The sequence below is a fragment of the Nothobranchius furzeri genome, chromosome 12 (genome assembly GCF_043380555.1).
Source record: "Nothobranchius furzeri strain GRZ-AD chromosome 12, NfurGRZ-RIMD1, whole genome shotgun sequence".
NCBI lineage: Eukaryota > Metazoa > Chordata > Actinopteri > Cyprinodontiformes > Nothobranchiidae > Nothobranchius > Nothobranchius furzeri.
In genome coordinates, this window is record NC_091752.1 from 22466927 (window position 1) to 22494657 (window position 27731).

The 27731-nt window shown below is 41.1% G+C and overlaps 2 protein-coding genes across 10 annotated transcripts in view; one reads left to right on the forward strand and one right to left on the reverse strand.

Moving 5' to 3' along the window:
• wdfy4 (WDFY family member 4) overlaps nt 1-11555 on the forward strand; it is a 51920-nt gene extending 40365 nt beyond the window's left edge. For all 8 annotated transcript variants that reach the window (XM_015944257.3, XM_015944262.3, XM_015944261.3 and 5 more), the window contains 10 exons: nt 1569-1660; nt 2707-2916; nt 3009-3129; nt 6148-6305; nt 8902-9060; nt 9135-9314; nt 9506-9688; nt 10221-10308; nt 11033-11144; nt 11267-11555. In XM_015944257.3, the coding sequence (XP_015799743.3) occupies nt 1569-1660; nt 2707-2916; nt 3009-3129; nt 6148-6305; nt 8902-9060; nt 9135-9314; nt 9506-9688; nt 10221-10308; nt 11033-11144; nt 11267-11330 (1367 nt within the window). In that variant the 3' untranslated portion in view covers nt 11331-11555. The remainder of the gene's footprint in view (nt 1-1568; nt 1661-2706; nt 2917-3008; nt 3130-6147; nt 6306-8901; nt 9061-9134; nt 9315-9505; nt 9689-10220; nt 10309-11032; nt 11145-11266) is intronic.
• Nucleotides 11556-13748: 2193 nt separating this feature from the next.
• Nucleotides 13749-26683, reverse strand: vstm4a (V-set and transmembrane domain containing 4a). 2 transcript variants are annotated; one of them, XM_015944264.3, is made up of 8 exons: nt 26409-26683; nt 24943-25383; nt 18922-18975; nt 18716-18823; nt 18583-18616; nt 17992-18140; nt 16155-16222; nt 13749-14096 (listed from the first exon to the last, which is right to left on the reverse strand). In XM_015944264.3, exons 1-8 carry the CDS (start codon nt 26455-26457, stop codon nt 13944-13946), a joined length of 1056 nt encoding a protein of 351 aa, XP_015799750.1. In that variant the 5' UTR covers nt 26458-26683; the 3' UTR covers nt 13749-13943. The 2 variants fall into 2 exon arrangements, 1 of the variants encoding a protein (XP_015799750.1); XR_011515679.1 differs by lacking the exon at nt 13749-14096 and adding an exon at nt 16420-16519.
• Nucleotides 26684-27731: the final 1048 nt, after the last annotated feature.

A 27731-nucleotide genomic window follows, 5' to 3' on the forward strand; every position in this document is an offset into this window, starting at 1 on the left:
TAGTATTAGCAGGTGGTCTAAAAAGACAATTCAGTGTAAACAAAACCCCAACATTATTTAAATGATATTTTAATGGGCTTCATTGGGATGACTTATTTAAATATAAGAACTTGCAAGGGCAAATCTGTGCTTATTCTGAGAAATTATATCATTAACATTTGTCCACATTCATAATTAGACAGAATTGTATGTAGTTTTGTGGTCTGTGGGTACGGTGGATTGACAATTGTTAGATATTGCATGCTTTACACTTTTTTTTTTGCAATTTTTTTTCTTTTCACGACCTCATCTTATTTTATTAGAAGGAAAAAAGAGCAACATTTACATTTTGCGTCCTTTTGTGCAGCCACTGCCTCTTTAAACACTGCAATGCGAAAACACTTGCCCATCATTTTTCTGACAGTGTTTTTAGCAATTTTGTGTCTAAAACAAGCTATTTCAAAAAGTCCCCATTTGTGATGTCACAAATTTGGAAATTAGAATAGAACCACTTCTTTTGGAGAAGAGCAGCAGCTCTAATCTGAGTCCCTCCCAGATATCGGAGCTTCTCAGCTTGTACTAACCAATCTTGGGATGGATGGGCGTGGCCAGCAACTGCTTGCTTCTTTTCTTAAAATGAACAAAACCTGAAAAAGCTAATTCTGGAGGATCATGAAAAAAGAAAAAAATGAAATAGCTAAAATCACCTCATGTTGGAGGGATTTTGTGCAAAGAACTTATTAAACATTTCTCAACCATATGACTATTACAACTTCGGAAAGAAAATCCTGATTAGTCTACTTTAAGAATTTGAAGAGGGTCTTGTTCATGAGTGAGGGGAAGATGGAGAGCGACACTGACAGGCGGATTGGTGCAGCGTCTGCAGTGATGTGGCCGTTGTACCGGTCTATCATCATGAATAGCGAGCTGAGCCCAAATGCAAAGCTCTCAGTTTACCAGTTCACCTATCTTCCAACCCTCACTCACCTATGGTCAGAAGCTTTGGGTAGTGACAGAAAAAATGAGATTGCGGATACAAGCGGCTGAAATGAGTTTTCTCAGCAGGGTGGCTGGGCTCTTCTATAGAGATGGGTTAGAAGCTCGGTCATCAGGAAGGGGCTTGGAGTAGACCCGCTGCTCCTCCACATCGAGAGGAACCAGTTGAGGTAACTCAAGCATCTAGTTAGGATGCCTCCGGGACGTCTCCCTGGTGAGGTTTTCTGGGCACGTCCAACTGGGAGGAGACCTAAAGGAAGACCCAGGACACGGTGGAGGGACTATGTTTCTCGGCTGGCCAGGGAACGCCCTAGGATTCTCCCGGAGGAATCCCTCTGCTTAGGCTGCAGCCCCTGCAACCCAACTCCGGACAAGCGGAGAAAAAATTGATGTGACATATGACATAATGACATATGGTTGTGATAATGACATGTAATAAAAGAGGGAAGCCAGTAATCCATAATATTTCTGCAATGGCATCATGAGGTTTAAAATCAACACAGTTGTTTTTCTTCCTTCTGCTGGACTTTATTTAACCTGAAGAGTCTGCAGTCAGGTTCAAACAGTGATGTGATTTTCTCATATGTGTCTAGGCTGCATGGAGGACGGCACGCCTCTGGGAGATGTGGAACTGCCTCCATGGGCGAAAGGTGACCCCCAGGAGTTCATTAGAGTCCATCGAGAGGTCAGTCACACCTGACCTCACCTGGCCTGTCCGTTCCAATTGGCCAGTCTGACCTATTATATACAGACTTTTCCCACCAGACCTAATGCTTGTCAGTACCATTTGACTTATGTAGACAGAAGCTTTACTGTTTTAGTGTCTCATAACAAATATCCACTGTTCACATGGCGACTTAGTCTTTCTGCTATAATAAGAGACGTGTTACTGGTAGAGATTTGGATTGGTTCAGTTCTGTTTCCAAACATAATGCATGGTTGTTTTAAGAACGCCTGAAAAGTGGTTTATTTGTGGTGTCACTGACAGACAGCAGACCCATTTAATGTGATTCACGCAAGGACAAGACTTGTTCTTTCTCATAAGACCATTTATCTCCGTGATCTGTTGATGGGCTGAAAATCCTCCCTGTTCGTCTCTCTCTGCTCCTGCTTTTCTGTCCCTGTTTGGAGTTATTGTGCATCTTGGCTGGTCTGATTTGTTTAGTGTGACCCTCCCTTTTTTCATTCCTGGCGCATCTCTGATGGTTATCACTCTGTAATCTACTGAACTTCTCTCATTCCGTCCCATTCTCATAAAATTAGTGACTTTAGAAGATTGTTTTTTTTTTCAAAGACAAATTAACTCTGGACAAAATATTCCTGTTATATTTATTTTTTCAGCTTTGTGTTCTTGCTGGGTGGGTTTATTATAGCATGGTGGTCATAATGCCCACTTTCCTTATTAGCTCTTCAAAACTAATCTCTGGCTAATTCTTATTTCTAACACAACAATATGCTCATAACACAGAGTTTAAATTTTCTCCTAGTCTTAACTTGTAAAAGGACTTTTGAAAAAAAAAAAAACTTTGTACCTGAACAATATGTGCACTCCTGGAGAGGTTATTGTGCTCTAAACTTTCTTATTAACAGTTTGAATGATGATTTGGGGCCTAGAATGATAATAATAATAGGTGCAGCACAATTCTGTGCTTTGAATTTGCAGAATGCATGCTTTGTATTTTTGTAATATTGCTAAATTGTTGTGTTCTACAATCCTGCTGTTTGTATCAGGCCCTGGAAAGCGACTATGTCAGCTCAAACCTGCACCTGTGGATCGACCTGATCTTTGGGTTTAAGCAAGAAGGCCAGGCTGCTGTGGAAAGCGTCAACACATTCCACCCATATTTCTACGTCCAAAAAGGGCGAATAGATGCGAGAGACCCTGCTCTCAAGACCACGATCTTAGGATATCTCAGCAACTTTGGACAGATTCCGAAACAGGTGAAAAAGATCACTCTGTTGCTTATTATGTGTTCAAATATATGAAATGGCTTTTAGCCTAAGTTAATTAATGATTTCTGAATTCTCTAAAGCTTTTTACCAAGCCCCATCCTCCTCGCAGTGGCTTCAGAAAAGAAGGATCTTCACCTTCAAGCCCAGTTCCATTTTTCTTTAAACTGGATAAGCTAAAGACTACGGCTCAGCCGTTCAGAGGTACAGCTACACATGGGAGGTGTTTTAGAAACAGCGTGAGAGTAATTACCTTTACATTTTATTTTAAGAAGAAAATATGTTTTTCTTGTAGAAAAGGTTATCTTCATTTTCAAAGAAAGAAACACCAAAAAAGGAAAAAACAAAGACTTAAAGATGGAGTATGTAGGAATGAAGTAAGATTTCTACAGTGAAAGAAACCCACAACAGTCTAATGTCTCAATCGGGTTGGACCAAAGGTTTTACTGAAACATATTTTATTCTTCGATGGCTGTGGGTGTTGTCAGTTTTTGTCCTTTCAAAATAAAGGAAAGGGGGATGCAGCTACTGTTGAGTGAGTGTGGGGTTGCTGTGTCTCCTAGTGACCAGATCCCAACTCAGCAAACGTGGGACAGAGACTCGGTGTGGGACAACGCGAAATTCCAATGCAAAAGTCAGAAAAAAATTTATATTAGCAATAATTTCTATTCTGCTTTTTAGCTTTAACGTCTTTACATACACATACAACTATTATCATCTTATATTTCATGTGCTATATATTCTATTTGAATTCAGCTCAGGCTCTTGGACCTTCTACAGTAGCTCTGAGTAACTTGGCTAAAATTATTTTAAACTATCTACTCATTTTAACAATATAAGTAGGCCCACAATAAAAAGAATGTAGGTTTAAGCAGCTTTTCAGAGTTTTCATTGAATATTGAATATAACAGAGTGACAGTAAAAGTACTAGTAAAATTTTTAGATCTATAAGTTTGTTTTTAATTCATTTTCAGCTAAAATCAGCATCCCATAGAAAGAGCATCCATACTTTTTTTACTATTACATTTTTTTCTAAATTCAAAAGCAAAATGGTGGTTTTGTTTTTAAATGACATCAACTCTCTTACCGATATTTAGGATTGAGAAAACAACATCACTGACTTTAGTCTCTGAAAAAAATTCAGATCTAATCTTAGAGTTCCTTTTTTCCTCAAATTTCCTCAAATGAAGGCTTCCATTTAGTTATCTCATTATTTCTTTAATTTGCTTTTGAATAGTTTAGCTGTTGTGTCCTTGGGCAAGACTTAACCCAACTTGCCTACTGGTGTTGGTCGGAGGGATTGGTGCTCGGCAGCCTCGCCTCTGCCAGTGCGCCCCAGGGCAGCTGTGGCTACATCGTAGCTCATCACCACCAGGATGTGAATGGATGAATGATACACTGTAGTGTGAAGCGCGTTGGAGTCTTCTGTCTCAGAAAGGCGCTATACAAGTGCGGATCATTTATTATTTATCATTTAAAACAACACAACAGCAGCTCCTGGTCTATGTTAGAACCGTCTAATTACTGGGAAACTTGCTTCTGCCCAACATTTTTTATGTGACTCTCAGATTTTCTACTTCATTTCACATCGAACTCCACACCGTGACACAAAATAGAAACATCATAAAGACTCTGTCAGAGTCTCTCTGAACACTTTTAACCCAGGAGTCTTTATTCTAGCAGCGTTTTCTCCATCGTGCTCACTGACGCTTCTGTTTTGGTGGTTTGGGTGAACGCACACACACCGAGACCTGCGTTAAAGTCCAGCCTCCTTGTTTGGTTGACAGCAACGGGCAGCTTTCTCCACACAGTTAATGCAAGATTGAAATATGAAATGGGAGATGGTCAATAATGCAGGACATAAGTCTCAATTGGCAGGATGTGAGAAAAGTAATGAAAATGCAGGACTGTCCCGCACCTTTAAGCACTCTGGTCCAAATGTGATGAAACATTAAGCAAAGATAAAAATAATACTTGTAAATGTTTTTTGTAGCAGCAGTGATGTGTTTTTATAACTCTGCTGAAGGAAATTTGACCAAACTTTTGCTTTTTCCAACCCAAAGATCTGAGGACACTTTCCTTCTAAAATAATTCAACATGAACCTAAATGTGATCATTTTTTTATTTAAGAAATCTACTTTTATCTGGTTTTGTCAAACAAATAAGGGAAAAGGGACAATCTCTGATCCTGCAATCACCCCAATTACAATAAATGAACTGGTTTACTCTTTTTTTTTTTCTTTTACAAATACCCCCCAAAAATAAAGAAAAATTTGAAGAAAATAGTTAAAAATGGCATGGATGTTGTTTTACTTTGCTGAGCATGGTAAATCTCACCTGGCATTGACAATATTGCATTTCTTTTGTTGTTGTTCTTCCTCTTTTAATTATTTCTTCCATACCATTTGATGTCTGTTATTATGCCCTAGATGTGCTCTGATATCGAGGGAATCATTGAGATGCTGAGAAATTTTCCATAGATTAATTTATCCTACAGAAAGGTAGAAAGAGCTATCTGTTAGAGCTACGATATGGAGATGAGTCTTCAGCTGAGCTCTACTTAATAATCTGAATATCCCTACAGGCCCACTGAGGCAGAGGAGATGAATCTGTGAATGCTTAGGGAGAGATTCCTGCATATTACATTTCATATTAAATCTCCGAGTGTCTGATCTGATCAATAAGGAGATAGAGATGAATAGGAGGAGGAACGTTTGGAATAATGCAGACGGAACTTCTTTCTGGGGATTTTAGAAGCAGATCTGGCAAAAGGATTTAATGATTTCTACCTGATCCTGCATGACTAGGTCAATTACAGGCACAATTACTGCCTCTTTGTGCATTTCCTCACCCACATATGCTCACATTTATACAGTCTGGGATGCAGGTGCCCCCCAGGACAAAGCTTTTCTACTTGTAACCTGGGAAAAAGCCATTTTAATTGCTTGTGTTGTCTCTGGTCAGTTTAATAAAAATACTTCACGACTTTACTGAACTGCCAGACTCTTTAAAGTGATGCTTTTGAGGAGCTATTATCTTTATTTGGCCTGGCATTTTCATTGAGGCTCACAAATATGCAAAATGAGGACACATCTTTCGACAGTAAATCCCTTTTTTTTGGTTTGCTAGCTGTTGTCTAGAACTGATTTTATTTATATGTATATACATTTTTGCCATTTGAAATCCTGTTCCCTGTTTGTGCTTCTGTACACTTTCTTGCAGAGCTGTCAAGAGGTCCGGTAGGTCAGATAGTGTGTCTGGAAAAAGAAGTTGTGGTTCTGGAGGAGAATCAGCTGCTTTTATGGCCTCCATTTGGCTGCCTCTTTAGCTGGGGGTTTCCAGATAACAGCTGTGCATTTGGAAACTACACCACAGAGAAGGTATGCACATCGTGATTTAATGAAGTTCGCGTTTCTTGCTGTAATGCACATGTCGCACAAATTAAATGGAGACAAGGCAACCTTTAAAACTCTGAATGGTAACAAAGTCATAATGATGTGAAGAACACTCACGCTAATTTTGACAATATTTAACAATTAGCGAACAGAAAATTATCTTACTTATCAGGATTATTTGTGCTGCATTTTTCCCTGAATAGGCTTGTTCATGTTATATTTCTGTCACATGTGTGGCCATTTCTTTCATTTGTTCCGATTTTTTGTTAGGAAAAAAGAAAATCAGACACCAGCCAGGAGAGAGCAGAGCACGTCTCGGCTAGTAGAAGCTAACATTAGCATTAGCAACTCCACACCGTGACATAATTCCTTCAGGCTTGGGTTATTTGTGGAGATAAAACATCAATGTTGCAGTGCAAATGGAGTCAGTGTAACCCCGATTTACCGTTGTCTTTCAAACGATCTCCAAATGCTACTGGACAATGACGTACTCACCACAACAGATGTTGGTAAACGAGGCGGTCTGCTGTTGAAGACGACGAAAATACATCCTTTTTTCTAAAAAACAAACTTAAATACATATATCTGCTCCTGATTTTAATAAAACCCTAGTCCAAATAGTCCATGGATGGAAAAGCCATTTCAAACGAGCTGTCGCCATCTTGTTCCACTTTGTTGCATCGTCCCACCCACCAGACAAATAGAGGGACTTGATTGGCCCACAAAGCAGATAAAGCTCTGTGATTGGTTCACAAAGCAAATAAAGTGCTATGATTGGCCCACCATTATGGACCAATCACAGTTTTCTATGTGTTTAAAACCCCTCTGGAGAGCTGTGATTGGCCAGCCAGAATGCTGCTAGAGGGCTGCAGAGGTTCCAGTGGAGCGTTCCCAGACCAAACGTTGCAAAGCAAGAATTTGGTCTAGTTCACTAGGCTAGTCTTTAGCAGCACTGCCTGAAAAGTCCCGCACTGCAGAAGGGATTTTTTTTAAAGCAGCGACTTTCCGCTGCTGTTCCGTGCTGCTGGTGTCTCCAGTGTTGATTTTAGGTAAGAGTTATGTTTGTCACGTTCTGATTAGGAGGAGTAGGACCCAATATGCAGAGCACCAGAAGATATGAGGCAGGAGTTGATAGAAAGTAAAAAATCCTTTTATTGTAGGATGAACAAAAATAAATCCAGAGGCATGGAGCCCAAAATCCAGAAATCCAAAAGCAGGAGAACAAAGCTCAATTAGAGCACAAACTGGGGACTAGACAGGAAGCTCACACAGAGCACCAAAGAACAACGCTGACAAACAATGGACCAACAAGAACAATGAGACAAGGAGGGCTTATATAGACAGGGAGGAGCAATTAGGGAAACAGGAAGCAGGTGTGTGGAGTGAGGCTGGAGGGAAGGCAGGTGACAACAATTATCTGGATGGGGAAGAGAACCAGTGGAGGGCAGATAAACCTAACACTATATAAAACACAAAACTAAACCTAAAGACTAAGGGAAGGACTCACACAAACACATACACATACTGACACACACAAACTCATACACACATACAATGAACTGGGGAACAAGAGGCTGGGGCTACAACTTAAGACACACAACAGAGATGCAGACAAAGGACACATGAGGGCACTAAGAGAACACAAAAGGAGAACCTGGAGTGGGAACTGGCAGAGCTGGGGAACAAAGGGACACAGAACATGACAGTGTTGCTGTTAGCCAATCAGAGGAGAGATGTCCAAATGTGAATACTAATGAGTAAGACTCCACATTCTTCCAAATTCCCCCACTGCTTTGTCTAACTTCTACTTCATGAAACAGGAGCACCAGAGGTTTTTGGGACAGCAGTAGCTCAGGAGGTAGAGCGGATTGTCCAGTAATCGGAAGGTTGCCGGTTAGATCCCGGCTCCGATCAGAGAATGCTGCTGTTGTGTCCTTAGGCAAGACGCTTAACCAGGGCAGCTGTGGCTAGATCGAATCATCCTACCAGCATGTGCCATTTACCACTTTTTTAACAGAAAATGATTCACAAGACATTCATTCAAACTAGAGACCGCAGCAGATGGTATAAAGTAACAAGTGAAGGCTTATTTTAATAACACACTGTGAGTCGATTAAATGAGTTATGTTCATTAAGTATCATATGGTGTTATTCCAACTTGATTTCAAAGTATTCCTGCCAAAAATATATGAACAATAAGTGTTTCTACACATTAAAACCAGACGTGCTCCAAAGAATGTAAAATCAATTGAGTCCAGACTTTTTCCAGAGCTCTCACGTGTCCTTCAAACCAGAGACTTTTTAGTCTCTGGCATCTCTTGCAGCTCAAATCCATAGAGTGGAAATAACTACAGCTTATTATAGAGTTTGCTGATTATTCTATTTGTGAGATTTTTCATTCAAATAGGTAGAAAACAATCTATACTTGAGTCGATATGAGAATGAAACCCCTACAAGCAGTTGGAGAAACACGTGAACCTCATCACTCCACAAAAACAAACCCGGCCTGCAGTTTACATTTAAAAATAGCCTCATCAGCTCTCAAATCCACAATGAACTTACGACACTGGTTCATCGACAGAACTTTGCTGTGAGCGAGAGTTTGTGTGACTGGGGGGAAACTTTGTGCGCCACCTCCCCGAACCTGACGACCCTCATCACTGCAGGAGCCAGCACTGTAGTGTGTGTGTGGGACCTGGTGATCAGCAAGGACAAGCTCACCCACATGAAACTCAGACAGGTTAGTAGCTTTGTGTGTGTGTGCGTGTGTGTACTATCTAGAATGTGTTTGTCTGACTCTGTTGGTATTTACAGCCCTTATACGGTCACACAGACACTGTGACATGCTTGGCTGTGTCCGAGGTCCACAGCCTGATAGTGAGTGGCTCTCATGACCTCACCTGCATCCTGTGGGATTTGGAGGAGCTGAATTACATCACCCAGTTAGCAGGACACACAACCAGCATCTCTGCCCTGGCTGTCAATGAGCTCACTGTAAGTCACTCTCCATCGTTTTGTTTTGAAACTTTTAACTTATTGTCATCATGTTCTTCCTCCTGCAAGGGAGGACCCTCACTACTGACAGCATGCACATCCTCTTTGTCTGTGTTTTCTTGTCTTCATACATGCTTGTGATTTAGTATCTGTGCGCGTTTGAACCTCACCACCTTTGTCCTCTATTCAAGGGTGAGATTGCATCATGTGCGGGACCTCTGCTGTACCTGTGGACCATGAAAGGTCAGCTGCTGACCTGCACTGACACTTCCTGTGGGCCTCAGGCAGACATCCTGTGTGTCAGCTTCACACAGCGACACGAGTGGGATGCCAGGAATGTTATTGTCACCGGCTGTGCAGACGGCATAGTACGGGTGAGTTCTTTGTGTGCAGGAGTGCCGCTATTTGGACATTTTTGAACAGTTACTGTATTCTGCAGTGGCAGTCATTACGCTGGCCTCAGCTTCACAGGTTGACTGTCCATTGAAGTTATTAATAGTGTGTGTATGTGTGTGTGTGTGTGTGTGTGTGTGTGTGTGTGTGTGTGTGTGAATTATTTGACAGTTTTTTCTTTATTTTTTTTACTCAGGATTAATATAAGCATATGCTGCTCCTCTGTAATCAAAGCTGCAAACTCTAAATTGTGCTTCACTTGGGAGTGGGTGTCCATGCCACACACACACACACACACACACACACACACACACACACACACACACACACACACACACACACCTACACACACACACACACACACACACACACACACACACACACACACACACACACACACACAAGCACATGTTATCATTACTTTATTATTACACAGATAGTGTGCGGTGGATGCTTGTTATTATGTTGAATTATGTCTATAATTTTGCCACTCGTTATGTGTCTCTCACACAGATATGGAGGACAGAGTACACCAGAACACAATTACCTGGCCCTCCAGAAGAGCCTTTGTCCCCAGGGCAAGACCGGAGAGAGAGACATGGTAATGTAACAGGCATTGGGATAAGATATGTATGTTGGTATTGCTTTTATAACTACGATGGTGCAGGTGGCTGACAATTACAAAAGTTTAAAACCAGAAAGCTAACTCTGCAAAAAAATAAATAAATAAACCAATCTAAAATGTTAAATCTTTAAAGATGTCTTTGTTTTATTTAATTAGATAAATCTTTATAATTATTCCTGTGTATCTATCTCAGAGCAAGGCAGCATTCCTCTCAGATAAAGGATTTTGTGCTCATCCTATCCCTCACTAGCATTAGTGCTAGCAGGAATTATGTTGTTATAAAGTTATTAAACATAGAGGCAGTAAACACTGATGAATAATTCTGCTGACGTGTGTGTGTGTGTGTGTGTGTGTGTGTGTGTGTGTGTGTGTGTGTGTGTGTGTGTGTGTGTGTGTGTGTGTGTGTGTGTGTGTGTGTGTGTTTTATAATTTAGAAAGCAATAATACCCAGATCCAATTTAGCATACGTTGGTTACAGCCTCACGTCACCTCATAGGAGTATTATGTTTTCCAATTACATTGAGACAAGTCTTTACGTAACCCTGAAGCATTTATATTGAGGGTTTTTTACTTCCTTTTACTGCCCGCCGACAGCGGACGGACGCGTGTTAATGTGCTGTTTAACTGCTATGTGAGGACCGTATGGTTACACAAAGTTGAGCTCATAGTAAGCAATGGCGTTCTCATGATGGATCCGCAGGGAACAGCTGGAGGAGACGCCTGATGTTGTGTCAAGAGCTGAGCAGAGGTCAGGCGACGTCACAGCGCCGATATAAAAATGACCCCGCCATCACCGCTCTGGCCATGTCCAGGTAAAGAAAATTATGTGCAGCAGAGAGATTTGTTTTCTTTAAAACTTCATGTAATTTTTTATTAACTATTATCAGATTCCATGTGTGTCCATGAGAAAACATTTGCTCTCTTCTTTCTGCAGGACTCATGCTACTCTGCTGGCCGGCGACGCCTGGGGCCGAGTTTTCACTTGGGTCTGTGAATGAAAGGTTTGTAAACACTGTTGGACCTCCAGCCACTACGTACATCCACCTTTAAGAGGAACTGATGCCCCGAGTCCGAACACTGCTGAGCAGCACACCTGCTTCACGTCTGCGGGGTGATTTTACCATCACAGAGCAAGAAGCTTCAGATGAAATCCACCATTTAACTATTGTTATGTTAAATAATTAATTCAAATTAATTTGATGAAATCATCCAAACAAATTTGCAAGAGCATTTTCTGTTACGGATTAAAAAACAAGTGTGGTCAGCAGCGTAAGCCTAAAGGACATTGTCTCTGTCTGCTGAATGAATTAGAATGGATTCTATATAAAGGTGTGGAACACTGAAAAAACATTATTTAAATCTTATTTCTGATTTTAATCAGTCACTCTGAGCTTTTTGTGCAGGCTGAACATGAAAATAGTCTCCTACAGCTACCTCCTGCATTAGCTTCTGATAGAAAATAGATGGTGAATCTCTGGGATCGGACAGGCCTGACAGATCTACGTCACACTGTCAACATTCATGGACTCACCAACCTTGGCTCATGGCGGGGAAGTCTGTTGTTGTTTTAACATCCAAATAAACAGCTGAAAACATGTTTTCTAGTAGAAGCTAATTGTTAGCATTAGCAACTTCACCACACAGCAGAAGCTCCTCCAGGCTTGTGTTATTTGTGGAGAGAAAACATCGACGTTGCAAGTCAGTGGTAGAGTTGCATTGCTGTTATCCAACCTGGAGCTAGATGTCCAAATATCAGCCATTAAGACTCCAAAACCTGCCGTCTGAAGCTCGGCTGGGATGTGGCTCACTGCTAGCTCCTGGAAAGGTTTATTTGCCCCCCCCCCCCCCCCCCCCCCCTCCCCCCCCCCCCAGCTACAACTTACAAGGCATTCATTCATACTAGAGACCACTGAAAATGTAATGATTAAATGACTGTTGCACACCTTTAAGGAAATAAAACGTCTCTGTTGGTGTTCAATAATTCATTTGGCAGCTTTAAATAGAGAATGGGTGAAATCAAATGAATAATAATAATTTATTTTAATAAGGAATATTGCAGGAGGGTCAGCTATGCCAGAACAATGCATACACATCAGTATTTACTGGTTTTCTTCAGCTAACGTTTACTAAAACTCTTTTTAACAAATGTGTTTTCAGTTGTCCTAATGTGGTATTTAACAGCTTCTTGAGTCACTGCTCTTACTGAAGTGTATGTGATGTGAGTGATTTAAAATGTGTTTTGTTTTAGTCAGGATTTTCTTCATGCTTGTCCCAGATTTTTTGTGTTTACGGTTACCCGAGGACAAAAATGTCCTTTTAGACGCATCTCTGTGAGGCTTTGACCACAGACTCCTGCTTAGATCTCTCATTTTTAAGGAGAGACTGTGTGACTGTTTTCTGTTTTGACTCTTATTAGTGTAAATCTGTTTATTCTAATAAATGAATGTTAGCGATTATTGAGGCTTGCTTGTTTTCTGGCCCCTGCTGAGGCTCGTGTTTGCACCGCTCCCTTCTATCATAAAGGAAGGGGTCCCTCTCTTTAACCTTTTGTGTGTGTGGCTAATTGTGCTAAGTGGAGTAGCTTAATAGAGTGGAAAATAGTGCTCATAATTTTCCCAGAGAGCGAGCTGTGACCTTCTCTAAAGACAACAGCCATCTCCATTCTCTCTACACGGCTGGTTTTATGATATGAGATGTCAAACCACTGGGTTCCTCAGAGTAATTAAATCAAATAAATTATTGCACCTAGGCAGAACCATCTTGTAGCCTAACCCAATTATAATGCACTGTAAAGCTAATTATTAACCATGATTACAATTAGTCTAATTTGAATAAATGTAGTCATTAGTGAGTTCATCCCAGTCAGTGAGTGTGAACTGTGGGGGATGATGGTCTCTCTTTCTCAGTCTCTCCCCCTCACTGAGAGAAGATTGTGGATCATTCTCCTAGCCACCTCCATCTTCATCCCATTTTTCACGCCGACCTTCACGAAACAGCCCACACCCTTCACCCTCCCTCTGATGTGACGTGCGATGCTTTCGGGATTTATATTCGCAGTTTGCGGCCGCGCCACGTTGAGCAGACTCTGAAATCAGAAACAGACAACGCTGCTGTTTTCTGTCCTTTGGTATTTTATTAGAGTTTCGACATGAAGGGAGGTGTTTGAGACCTGAGTTAGACAAAAAGCTCAATAACACTCCGCATCTGCCTGGTGAGCCCGTTGCTGGTTCCGTTTTGTTCAGCAGCAAAAGAGAAAAGTCTTATTTTGGCAGAGTGCCGAGTGCATTCGTTTGTCAGTTATCAGTGTTTGCTGCTGTGATTTATAAAGATGTAGTAAATGCACTGATATAGTGTATTAATGCAGAAATATTAAAATGTACTTAAAAACCTATTTCTTTAAAACAATAACATCTGGTGACAGAATCATACCCTCCCTGTTAGGAAGGAGCAAAACCTTACCTTCAAACGGGGCATCCCCCCCCTCCCCCAACAATAAAAAAAGCAATGCCATAGTCATAGTTCATAAATACGCTCCTTAGGATTCTGTTTGGTTTAGTTCAGTCTGGAGAGCTGGGCCTCTGCCCTCACCAGGAGGTACCAAACTGCCATATCTAGAGCCTTTCTTCCTGGAAGAGGATCTGAGCGTACACAGTGTCTGGGACGGTGGGAGGGGTATGAGGGATGGAGGAGGCCGGTGGTCCCTGCCTCGGTCTCACCAACTCCAGCTCTGCATACGTCAGACTGTCCTCTTGTAATGCTCGAGGCTGAAGGAGCAAAAGGAGAGCAGATTTTAACTGGCAGATAAAGCTAAAGTGAACATTTGTAATTCATTCATTCACATTTTTTTTATATGGTAAACATCTCACTGATTCCCGAACCTTGCAGGCGCTGTTGGAACAATCGATTTACAGTGAAAACATTTGATACATCAGCAGGGCCGGTTCTAAGGGAAACCCAGAGTGGGCCAGTGCCGCCCTGACTGCAAGCTTGGACCCCCCTGTGGACCCCCTTTTGACAGCAGAGCCTAAAGCCACCTTTACTCTAGATGTGAAAGCACCAAAAAACGTACTACATGGCAATTAGCTGTCGTCACAGAGGACGGATCCTTTCCATTGGCAGCAAAGTGTAACATTTTGGATGTTTCACAAAAGCGAAGAGAAGTTATCATTATGTTTCAAGTCTATTTCATATGCGCCGCGCTTCCAGAATGCGTCAAACTCCAGTTTAGATAAGTTTAGGTCAGTGTGAACCAACCAGAAACTTTCAAAATAAAGGTCCTGTGCAGATAAATGTGTGCCATTTTCTGTGAAACCCCGTAGTTAATGTAAAGAACAGAGAATAAGCCACAGACTTTTTTTTGATACATTCTGTCATGTTCTGCGGGTGGAGGTGGCAGACCATGTGTGGTGGTGGGTTCCAGGAGGCAGAGGATCAGGCAGACGGATGTAAAAAAATAAAAGATGTTTATTGAAGGACGGGAGCAACAGGACGAACGAACATGGACAACGACAATGAACCGACAAAGACAACAACCAGGAGGGAGGTATAAATACACAAGGGAATCAGGAACACATGGGCAGAGTAATCAGGGACAGGTGAGAACAATAAGGCTAATCAGGGCAGGAGAGACACAGTCAGGGAGGCTGGGGCGGATCATGACACATGCAGGTGTCTTTCTCCTTGCTTGTTTTTGTGTGGATTTCTGAAATCACACGTGGGGTTGCAATTGTTCCGTGGTTTTGTGACTTTGCGGGATCAGTGGCGTGGAACGCTTTTGCTCCTGTTTTGCGTTTCGTTTCGTTTGGAAGGGAGCTCGCGGGTAAAACGCCGCTATTACATCACATGCCGTTTTCACATCCAGTGGAAAGGAGGCTTGAAAATTGGAAAAAGATGCAGGGAAAATACCTCTCTGTTGTCACTGAGATGAATAACCAAAATAACAGTCTGACTGTGCTAAATAGTTACATATTAAACCAAACCAAAAAGCGTTTGTACCTAAAGTAGCTAACTGAATTATATTGTCACTCAAATTTGAACTACTTAGTAGCCATTTTTAATGTTTTCTTACGAACGTGCCACTCTAAAAAAAAATGTTGAATTTACTTTACCAAGTTATGTCAACTGGTTCCACTAGATCTAGTTGCTTGAATGTGAAGAGTCACATACATTTTCTTAACGTAAACCAATAACAGTTACTCTACATTTAAGCAACTAGCTTTAGTGGAACCAGTTGACATAACTTAAGTTCATTCAACATTTTATTTTTAGAGTGTAACAGAGATACTGGCCGCCGCTCTAACATTAGAACCTCCCCTGTACAACAGGACTTCCATCCAACAAGCTGAGATCGGCCCAGTTTCTCTAATCTAATCTAATCTAATCTGTCTGGGCATCCAAAGGAAACACTTGACATCTTCTCGGCTCCATCCCTTTACAAAATCTCAAAAGCAGCATGAGCAAAAATACTGAAGGTTCTTAGATTGAGCAGTTTTTTCTCTGTCTGTAGTTGTTCTGACACTTTCATTGTACATATAAAACCAACGAAGCATTCTAAATAAATAATTGTGTTTCAGAAGCAATAATGCTAAATAGAATTATCAAGCTCATAACTGAATGAAGGGATGGCAATAAAGTCTGGTAGACAATCATGTGGTCGTGCAACAAATTCCCAGTTGTATGTATTTCAATTACAACGGTGCTGAAGAGTATGAAATGCTTCTTTTCACAACATAACACATCTAAAACACTGTTAAAGGTTTATTTTTATGGTTTCTGCTGGTCATGACCATATGGGGGGTTAAGGCCTGAGAGAGGAGGCTTACTGTGGCAGATCTCCTTTGCTGAGTCTTCAACCTTCTGGGCTTCTGAGGTCTCTTTGCAGCAATGGGCACTAAAAAAAAATAGGGAACCTTAATCGACTTAAAATGACCATCAGGAGATTTGAACAAACACGTGTGAATGTGTGTTCGAGCTCAAACATGTTCCACATTAACGTTGATCATTTTCTGTCCGCGTCTTTTTAATGGAATTGCTAATATATTTAGAAAAAGGTTTCTATGGAACCGTTTGAAACAATTAAATTCTTACTGATTGTAGGCAGCTCTCTGAAGAGCCTCGGTTTGGAGAAAGGGAGATCAGTGCTGAGCAGGCAGGGGAGCTAATGGCTAATCAGTTTCAATGTGGATTTCTGAAATAGAGCTCAAAAATATGAAAATTATTCACATGGCTGTGAATCTGAACTCTAAATGAATTACACTTCCATCAGAAATGTTAAAGGGAGATCAGGCAGTTTGGGCTTGCTTTTAGCACCCCCTAGTGTGCATTTAGTAGAACTGAAAGCAAAACCTATATCTTGCTGTGCGTTCATCTTTTAACACCTTAATCGTACAGCTGAAAAGTCTCCCCAGCATTCCTAAGTGTCTACAGGAGTGATTCATCGCTAAATTAAACAAATAAGATGTGGTCATGATCTTAAAGATTGGAATTCAATTTCAGGGCTAGAGGGCCGGTCTCCAGCAAGTTTTAGTTTTAACTGTTTCAACAAACCTGATTTCAATCAGCAGGTAATTACCAGGGTTCTGCAGATCCTTATGAGCTGCTGCGCAGTTGATTCAACCACTGAATCAAGTGTGTTGGAGCAAAGGAACGACCAAAACACGCTGCATACCGGCCTTCCAGGCCCGGAATTGAATACCCCTGATCTAAACCATGCAGAAAGCGTGCTGGAAGCAGATTGCAATGCCAGGTATGTCAGCCCCATTTTTTTCTAAGTCCATCAGACCGGACCGGCAACTGTGAAGTTGCAAATAAAATATTCTGGCCTCACAGGGCGATAGGGGTTAGGTGGCCTTTCATTAACCCTGTAAGGGGTTATTTTAGCATATCCTGGCTCAAGAAAATTATTTAAAAATATGAAACTTCACAGTGTCTCTTTAAAAACGTTGCACGTGGAACCAAAATGCTGCAGAATGCACCTTTGCTAAGGTTTACTAGGAATAACTGGATAAATTCTACTTAAAATCAGTTTATAACTAAATGTACCGTACCACAAAGAGCAATGACAGTCACAAGCATGAACTGCTTTAGGTTTGTGAAGATTAGATTTGTTTTAGGACAGCGGTGACCCACATAGGTCCCACTTTGAGAGGTTTGCTCATCATTTTTGTCCAAAAAACAATCTGTTTCTCTAAACTAAGGCTGCTCACAACGGATCATGTCATGACTTTTTCCACAGAAGCCCACTTTAAAATATCTTCAGTCCTTTTCATTGCTGCACTTGCTTTTCATGTGTCTGCACTGCCAGATGAATCATCTCCTAGATATCCTTTACTACCTCACAGCTAAGTTTAAACTGCGCTTCTTGGCACGGTGGCCTCTCTTCGCCTGCTGTGACACTAAAATACCTCCGACTGCATGTGGAATTTGACATGAAACTCAACTTTCAGACGGGGTCAAGAAACTGAACCACGTTTATTTGGGCTGTAAAGTGAAGCTTGTTGCTGCTGAGCTTCTGAAGCTCCCAGTAATCTAATAATATTGCAGTTTTCTGAAATAGATAACTGTCCATCATAAGTTTCATACAGCTCATGTCCATAATGTGGTTGTTTTTTGGGTTTTTGAATGAAAACATTGTTTAAAACTCTCTGGGAAGTTCTTTACCTTTAGTGGGAGTGTGAGGCAGAGGCTCTGTGGGTAGCTTCGGTGGCGCCGCTGTTACTCCTCTGTCCGTTTTCTGTCCTGTGTCTTTTCTCTGGGCTCTCGGGGAGGAACTGGAGCAACTGCTGGAGCTGGTTACAGTTTCTCCAGAGCTAAATCACAAAATGAAAAAAGGTTTCTCTCAAAGTTTTGCATAAAGTAGACAATTTGTGATTTTTGCTGTCGTCTGGTTTGCATTGAAGCAACAGATTCATTTGAGCAGCGAATCAAACCAGTGGTGCATTCACCTTTATATTTTTAATTTATTTGTAAACTCGCCTAATAAATGTTAAGAAAAAGAATCACCTCACGCTTCATTTGGCTCAACAACACAGCCAAGTGTTCTTATATAAACGTTGCGTTTGATGAATGTAAAAATTGAAACTTCATCTGAAATTTACCTTTTATTGCTTAAAGAAACTTGACATAAATAATAATTTATGTAAAACAAAAGGTTTCATACAATGGATAAAATGTTCAATATTTTTACTCTATAAATTACAAAAAGTTCAGTTTCTGTCTCCTGTTTTGTGAGAATTATAAAAAACAACAAACCTGCTTTCTGGACATTTCACCAAAAGATAACTGGCTGTGGAGAGAACAGAAGAAAACATGTATTTTTTTCTTTTCTTTTAATAAATTAAACATTAAGCTGCACTTGTTAATGCGGGATAAAACTTCATCTAACCTTTAAGCCTGTGTCGTCTGTGGAAGTACTGACAGATTAGGATTAGGGTGAACATGAAGATGGACAGAAGTCCCATGGAGCAGATTAACACGGCACACAGAAACACATCTGGAATCAGACAGAAAAACATATCAATGCTGCATCACTGTCCAGGGAGAGGCTGGTTTTAATTTACGCAAAAGTTTAGCAAATAATAAAAACTGTACCTGCAAATAAAAACCCCACTCCTTTATTGCTGCCATCATCTGGAATAATGTGCACTGTAGAAAGAATTTTTACAAAAAATAAAGATCAGCAAAAACAGCACATAAAATTCTTTGTCTGGACTATATTTGTAAATTGCTGATGTCTGTGGGCAGACAGCCACGGCGGTTTCTAGAAATATCCGAACCTCGCTGACATAAAAGCCACACAGGGTACACGACACACCAGCTTTTGCTTTACTGCTGTTCTCGGACACAGTTTGGGGGGTTCCCATCTCTTTGTTTACGATTGTTTTAAATCAATTCACAGCTGCTTTATGTTTTTGTGAAAAACAAAAAGCATAAGGAGATTAAGACATGTGTCTGAAAGACTCTTTGTGAGGTTAGAGGTCAAATTTACGTGTTTCTTCTCCAATGAAAGCATTTTAAAGGTGTGGTTCAATCGTTTAATCAGGACATTTACAGTGGTCACTAGTAGGAATAAATGCCTTGTAAAGGTTGGTTAATGCTTGATGCGTCCGCGAGGTCCGCACGGCTCCGCGCGGCGAAATTGCGTCATTTTAACAACCACGCCCCTCCACCGCGCCTCCGCACGGCCCAAAATTTCCGCTGCGCCGTCAGACGCGGAAAAACATGGCGGACCGGCAAGAGCTAGTATGGCAGAGGTTCGTAAATACAGACATTTGTATGATTCAGCTCTCAGAGATCACCGTGATCAACATGTTGTTAATAATTCTTGGAGAGAAATAGCTCGCACTGTCGGAAAAGACAAGAACGCTGTTAAAAAATGCTGGAATACCATGTTGTAAACAACAGTAATTTTTACTTCTACTATGGTGTAGTGTTGGATGCATGCCGTAGAGCTCCATGCTGCCCCCTACAGTTTGGGAGAATATTGGCTCACCGCAGAGACAAGCCGCATGAACCATAAACGCTGCGAGTTGTGAAGCGCGTTCCATCCGCGAGCCGCATCACCGCGCGGAAAGTGAATGCGCCAAGCATAAACCAAGCTGAAGTTGTACTCGAGGGTATGCCGGTGCACCATTTCCAGGAACTAGCAGTTACCCACATCACAGCTGAGCTTCAGACTGCGGGTTTTGGAGTTTTATTTCCTGACATCTTGCCTCTGATTGGATACCTGTAATGCGACTCTACCAATGACTTGAAACGTTGATGTTTTCACGTTGAAGTTGCTAATGCTAATGGTTAGCTTTGACTAGTTGGAACATTTGCTGCTGTTTGCTGGACGCTTTATCCAACAGCAGCCTTCCCCGTCATGAGTCAAGAAGTTGGGTCCATGAATATTAAGAGACAGTTTGACATGAATGTGACAGGCCTTTCAAATCCTATTTTCTACCGGAAGATAATGCAGGATGAAGGTGTGGGAGACTATTTTCATGGTTAGCCTGCATTAAAAACTCAGAGTGACTGATTATAATCAGAAAAATTTTAAAAAAGTGTTTTCAGTGTCCCACACCTTTAAAACAACATGACATAAACTTCAACCAACTTCAAGCCTTTTTGCAGAAAACGTAACTGTGTAAACCAAATAATGAGAACAGTAGACATGTAGGTTGACAGCTGATGTAATTATCATGCATCTTTTGTAAACAGTTATTATTCAGTCAAATATCTCTAAACCAGACTCCCAAAACCACAAGATGAACCTCAGAGCTGATCAGTGCAGGCAGTGTGAGGTCAACAGGTTGGTTGTCGGGGAGCATTTATATCTACACATGTTCTACAGATGTACAACTCACAGCGCAGCAGTGGTGCCACGTTTATGCAGAAAGCACATATACAGGCCAGGAGGAACAGGTACAGATGTGTTCAGAGGTGTAAAGACAAAAATGTGAAAAGATAAACCAGAACATGAATCTGGCTGTCAGTATGACTCAACCTGGATCCTGTTGGATATGATCTGTACTATGCTGGAAAGCAGCAGAAAGCATTTACATGGAGGTGTGGAACGGACAAAAACATGGAGAAATGTACTGGTCTTAGTGGTGTAGCAGGCTGAAACAGAAGAGTGAGGGGTTCCCCAGTCTGCAGCTTTTTTCTCTGTTTTCTCCCCCAGCGTCGGCTTTTGTGTTTCTACTTTCTGAGGTTGGTGCATGTCTTGGATGCCTGAGGTTGTGTGGCTTCCTTGGCGGGTTCTGAATTAGGGCAGGGCGTTGTTGGATGGTTGTGTCTGTCTAAAACCAGCGTCATTTCCTGGCATCAGACCAGTGAGAGGTAAGTTATGTGGGTCACATGTGGCCACAACAAAGTAGATTTCAAAACAAACAGTTGGAGAAATATCTCGTTTTCAAGAGTTTTTTCTCCTTTTTGCTGTTTTACGGTTTTACGAAGTCCAGTTGCCTTTTCAAAAACAGATGGTGCATATTCAAGTCAAGTTTGGGATTTTGGATCAAAACAAAGAACAATATCATAAAACTATTAAAAATCCAGTAAGATAAAGCAGTTCTTGCTGAAAATGGTTAGTTTGAAACGGTTTAATCAGCTTCTAATTCTGCATTTTCTATTTGTTGTTGATTTCTGCAGAAACTAAATAAGTTACACCTCATTTATGGTGATTTTCTTTTTCTCTTGAGACTTGCAAAAAAAGAAGTTCAGTAAACCAAAATGTTGACGTCATTTTTTATAAAGCTTCAGAGTATTGCCAGCTCAGCAGCACTACTTTTTCCTCCTCATAGTCAAACATAGCGTGATATTGTTGACTGTGTGAGATCATTGTTTTGGAATGGAAATGCCAGAGGTCTGGGGTCACACTCCAATAGCTCTTGATATTGCAGCTTGAGTAAGCACACATGCAAAACATTTATGTTGCTCATTGTTTGAAGAAAATAACAAAAAACTGTTTTCATGGTCAGAAAACGTGTGGGCCTCCTGTGGTTTTGAGGGAATTTTAGAACAAATTTCCTCTCAAAAAGTTTCTTTGGAGGAATTTCATCCCGAAGTTCCTTTTGTTTATCATTAGGACTTATTTAACACTGATGCTAAGCAAACACAGAGGGGTCAGAAATATTAAGCACTCTTTAAAGAGACAATGTGTTGTTTAAACTGGAAACATCATTCTAAATGCTGTTGAAAATGAATCAAATAATGCCCAGTTGTTGGAAAAATACTGGTGGCTTTGTAACATATAACCATAAAAATCAGGTCTAAAATACACGAGTGTTTCTCAATGCCAAGAAACATAGCCTTGATGTCTTGGTCCCGCCCTGGTTGCCTAGGAGATACGTCATCAGGAACCGCCAAGGCGTGTTCCAATGTTCATGTTCTACCGAAGTGTGTGTTCTCCATTTGTTAGCCATGTAGCTAGCTGAGCAAGGATACACGGGAGGTGCCTTGTTTTCTGGCCTTGGTCAATCATTTCCCAGAATACAGCACAATATTTTCTAAAAGATCAGAAGCTGCCAGCTACTTCGGGGGAAAATTTCCAGTTTAAATGTAAGTCAACAAATTGTAGTTATCGGGCTGATATCTGAATTATTTATTCATTATTATTTATTTTTATATATCCAAAGCAGTTTTCTATGGTTGGTTAGTTGCTTAGTAGTTGCAGCTTCGATGGCTAGCAGGTAGTAATTCACTTACGTAGTTAATTTAACCAATATATATCACAATTTAATAAGAAAAGGCTCCTTATGCAATTATACTGAAACTTATACGTATAAAATATAACGTTACCTCCCATGTCACATGACGTTACATGACTGCCACAGAAGACATTGTCTTGCAAGACATCGCCTTGCGAGGCCAGGCGCCATGACATTGAGAAACACCCTAAGTCTCTGGGCGACGCTATATTAGATGCAATTTTTCCTTCTATGGGAGCCCGTGAAGACAAAACGCATCTACTGATTTGTAAAAAACGGTTACAAAAGTTTCACCATTCCAAAACGTTTTACACATTAACCTCTTCGCTCGTTACCGGTGATGTAAGGGAGTCTGATGTGGTTGTCATCCTGCTGGAGGTTGTGCTCCCAGGGGCTTTGACTCTAATTGCCATCCGTTGGTGAGGTTTTACCCAAACAAAATAATAATTCATAAACTCAATGTCATTTATCACAGCAATCCGTTTCGTCACTGGTGCCCCTCTCACTACTCATCATTGTGATCTGTGATCACTCGTTAATTGACCATCACTCCAATCCTGCAGGTTGTTACCTTGGTATCAATTTATATATAAAACAATCATCATATCTTTGCTCATTACTCTTCACTTCCAACAACCAGCACAATTTACATTCCAGTAACTTAATCTCTATGGTTATTCCCAAAGCTTGCACCTCATTCCAGTTTGCTGCGTCTAACGACTGGAATGAACTGCACAAATCACTGAAGCTCACTTCCTACATTCCATTATCTACCTTCAACAATTCATTTTATCTACCTTCAACAATTCATTGCAGTCAATAGTTTCTGATCAATGTGCCTCCATCTGAGTACTTAAAGACTGTTTTAAGTCTGTTTTGATTGCTTGTACATATTGTAAATGAGGAAAGTCAGTTGTCTTTATGTCTAATTGTTTCATCTTATTTTTGTCTTGTATTTGTTTTATCTTATCTGTTTTTCTTGGACTTAAAACTATGTGTCTATTGCTGCTGCCTCTTGGCCAGATTGTCATTGTACATGAGAATGAGTTCTCAATCGACTCATCTAGATAAATAAAGGTTAAATAAATAAAAAACACATAAAGAGCCCTGTACTAGAGACCAATAGTTAAAAGAAAGCTGTCAATCAACAAGGGTGTGCCTTACTTGCCAGCATAGACATGCCTTCATCAACTTAGCCCGTGAAACTAGCTTGATTGGAAGATGAGAGAGGGGAACGAGAAGGGAACTATCTTTTTTGTGTTCGAGTGATTAGTTCAACTGTACACTACATCGGGCTATTGTTTTAGCCTGTTTTAGCATTAGCAGGGGTGTGCTAGCATCATGAATGCCAGATTCTTGCTGGTTGTAAACGTTTCCTTGCTTTAGCACTGCAGATTTGATTAAAACAAGTAATTAGCAGCTCCTGCAGAAGGCTGAGGAGATAATTTAGCAGTTAGAATCAAGTGTGGCTGAGCAGGAAGATACCAAAAATATTACTTTTTCCATTAGTGTGTGTGTGTGTGTGTGTGTGTGTGTGTGTGTGTGTGTGTGTGTGTGTGTGTGTGTGTGTGTGTGTGTGTGTGGCGTGGTTTTCAGCTCCTTCCAGAAGGGGAGCAAGGGTAGGAGATGCAGCTTCAAATTTTAAAATCTTCTCCTCCTTGCCTTGATGGCGTCATACTACGGACCCCAGCTAAACAGTTTGGATCTGACAAATGCAAATTTTAAGTGTATTTATTCTCAAATTAAAGATGCTTCCCTTTTAGGTCTTGTTCAAGGAGGAAGAATTTAACAGATGTGAGTGAAAAAATGGGTCGGAAAGGATCTCAAATCCAAAACTTCTTTGCCAAGAGGAGGCTTTTTTCCTGATTATAATGTAATTCAAAGGAAAAAATGATTGAACATGATGACTAATAATGACCGCCTGATTCAAACTGCTGACATTTGTTACAAAAAAGATGAATTTCTCAAGCCAAAACCAGCCTGAACTGACAGACTGACCGATTGCTCTGCAAGCCAAATATAGTGAGCTGAAATGAAATGAGTGCATTGAGATAATACAACAAAAACACACACAGGAAATGAGTGAAGTGGAAATGACTTCCTTAAACTGGTCACCTTACCCTTAAAAGCTTCTCAGCATGTGTTAATCCACTAAAGCTGAAACCTCACTTTGTTTTAGGACCTCCTGGTTTACACATCAGGCCTGAAGGGTTTTCTTCTTTACCAAACAAAAAACGTATAATTCTGCTGCCTCTGACCACCACGGTCGGCGGATCAGGAGAAATGCAGGCCTGCAGATGAGCGAAGGGGGCATAAATCCTTCTTCCAGATTATTTTTACATTCCTAACTATACCTAGCTTCTGTAATCCCACAACCTTGCACCAGTAAGAGTCATTTGTGTTTAAATTAAATCAATTTTACCTGTCAACTGTATGGAGCTGGTGCCATTAGAGGAGGCCCTCCACGTGTTTTTGTGTTTGCGGATCTCCTGAACTCTACAGATGTAGGAGCCCTGATCCATCCCCGTCACACCTAGGATGAGCAGCCGGTACAGTTCGCCGTCTCCGTCATCATCATACAAATGAAACTTTGGCTGGGGGAAACGACGGGTGTAGTTCCCATACAGCTTCATTTTCTTTATGCCCATCCTCACAATCAGAAACTGAGGAGGGCCAGGTGTAGGAGGAGTGGTGGGTGGAGTAGAAGGAGGAGGAGTGAGAGGAGAGAAGAACCAGCGAAGGATGAGGACACTGTTGCTCCTCTTCCTTTGAGACACCAGACAGGACAAGGTCAGGTTTTCTCTCTCGGTCACGAAGACGGCAGGTCCAGGGGTGACTGTCACATTCAGGGTGTGACATACGTCTGGTGGCACAAAACACAAATGTCACAGGTGATATTTCCATTTCACATTCTGAATTTAAGCCCCTAAATATTCATCTTCAAACAAATAAAACAATCCAATATGTGCACCTAGTCTAAATATGTCTGAGACTGGTGTTGTTTCATTTTCCCTCGCAACTATTGTTTCGATTTACTGGTTTACGACGAGATGTTTATGACACAACCGCAGAAGACATTCTTGCATTAGCATAAGTCACACAGTCCCAGTAAGAGCTTGCGTGCGTGACTCCTCCCAGCTGCTTTAAATTAGAGAACAGCTGATAATTCGACCCACACGCAAAACTCAAGATTTCATCCTTGCTAAATTGTATTTTCTGACATTTACACTTAACATTTTAAATAAACTAAATCCATGCACATGCTTGCCACGGCTTGTAGGATTCATGCAGCCGGAGATCAGACTATCACTGGTTTTGCTTAAATTTGTCATTCCACCACGAGATGGGAATTCAAAACAAGACCAGGATTCATAAACAAAACTTTTCTGGGAGTAAAAATCAAGTTGAACTTCCTTATTTCCCTTTTTTTTAATGTATTTGTGTCTTTTTCTGATTCCAGCTGTGACATAGCTGCCTTAAAAAAAATCAGAAATACCCAAAACACGTGTGAGTTGCAGGAAAGCAGACGCTACAGGTGAGAAACGTTCATCCTGACTGAGGGACAACTCAATACATGCAAGATAACTGGGACCATGTGTGTGTGTGTGTGTGTGTGTGTGTGTTCTCATAAACAAACGTTTAACCAATGAGCAGCTTAGCATAGGAAAAATAAAATAAAAATGCAAGTTTTGTGTTAATTATCCTAAAAAATAAACTCAACTCTGCAGCAGTTTCCAACAGAGCACGCAGGAAAGTTTTTGCCAAGTTGAAGAAAGGTTAAGCCACATGCAGGGTTTACGTGAGTCAAAGTTTTATAATAAATATAATTAAAGTTTGTTTGCATACGTCACTTCTACTGTCTTCTTTAAGTAAACATGGTGAACTTACCTGTGACCAGAGCCTTAATCAGGACAAGGACCACTACAGAAAAGTACATTTTCCACAGTCAGTGAATCCATAAACCCAGACAACTGCACAGCCCTTGGTCAAGCAGCTACACTGAAAACAGAGCCTGACTGCACAGCCCACCAGAGCCCTCACCCACCATTAACTCCTCTCCTCTTTCTCCTCTTTTCTCTGTAATATGAAACAGTAAAGGCTCTGTTCCCACTTAAAAACTCCCACTCGCTCCCTCACTCTCCCTCCAACTGTCTCCGTCAACCTCCCCGTGTTTTTCCCTCTGTGTCCTGCAAAAAAACGTAGGAAATGTCATTTCCTGTGCTCCTGCGAGTGGGTGTTGGATCAGGGCCCAGCACCCTCCAGAACTGAGGTGATGGTCACAGGTCACGGATTGCTTATCTTGCACGTTCAAGGAAAACTTGCAACGTTTCTGTTTATATTTACAAGCAGCTTTGTGTGTGTGTGTGTGTGTGTGTGTGTGTGTGTGTGTGTGTGTGTGTGTGTGTGTGTGTGTGTGTGTGTGTGTGTGTGTGTGTGTGCTCTGTGTTTGTGGTGGGACCTCTCCCTGTCTAACTCCTGGACAGAGTGGCATGGGCTCGTCTCTGGCTGTGGTTGTCAGACTGTCCCAGTGGTATGAAGCCTGCTGCTTTATTGGGCAGGCTAAACTGCTGAGGCAGGGCTTCTGCTGGCGCTCTGAGCTCTGCCAAAGCCAAATAGAATTACACAACACATTTAACCCCTCAAACAGCATGTAGATTCTCTCAGAAAGTGTGGAATCAGTGGAAAAAGCACTGGCAGGCTTCTCTGGAAGGTTTAATCCATTCTCACCTTGAGAAGGCAGCAGTTGTATTATCTGTTTGGTTTTAGTTTAATTAGATCAGATCATGTTAAGTTTTGTGACTTCAGGGTCGTGTTTAAATATGTCAAAAGTAGCATTTATTTGGGATTTCCCAGAAGTTCTAGTGCTGTTTTTGTTCTAAGTTCAAGGAGTCGCTCTCCTCTGCCCTGCAGTGGTCAGTGCAGGTTACTGCTTCTCAGGGGTCCGTCTCTTTCTCCAGTTATAAAGAAAGTAAAGTATGTTTTCATTCAGTGTTTTTTTATTTTCTCTCATTGACGTAAATCCTGAGAATCTGAAGTTTTCTTTAAAGCTCTCGGTGGCATTATGTGCTGCAGGCCTCCAAGTGGATCTTTCTTTTGAGCTGATCATGACAGAGAGGGAAAAAATGGAAATTATTTAACAACCCCTTACCAAAAACAGTGTAATCTCTAGACTATGTGAATGATAAAAAGATGAAAAGGGGTCAGCCTGTT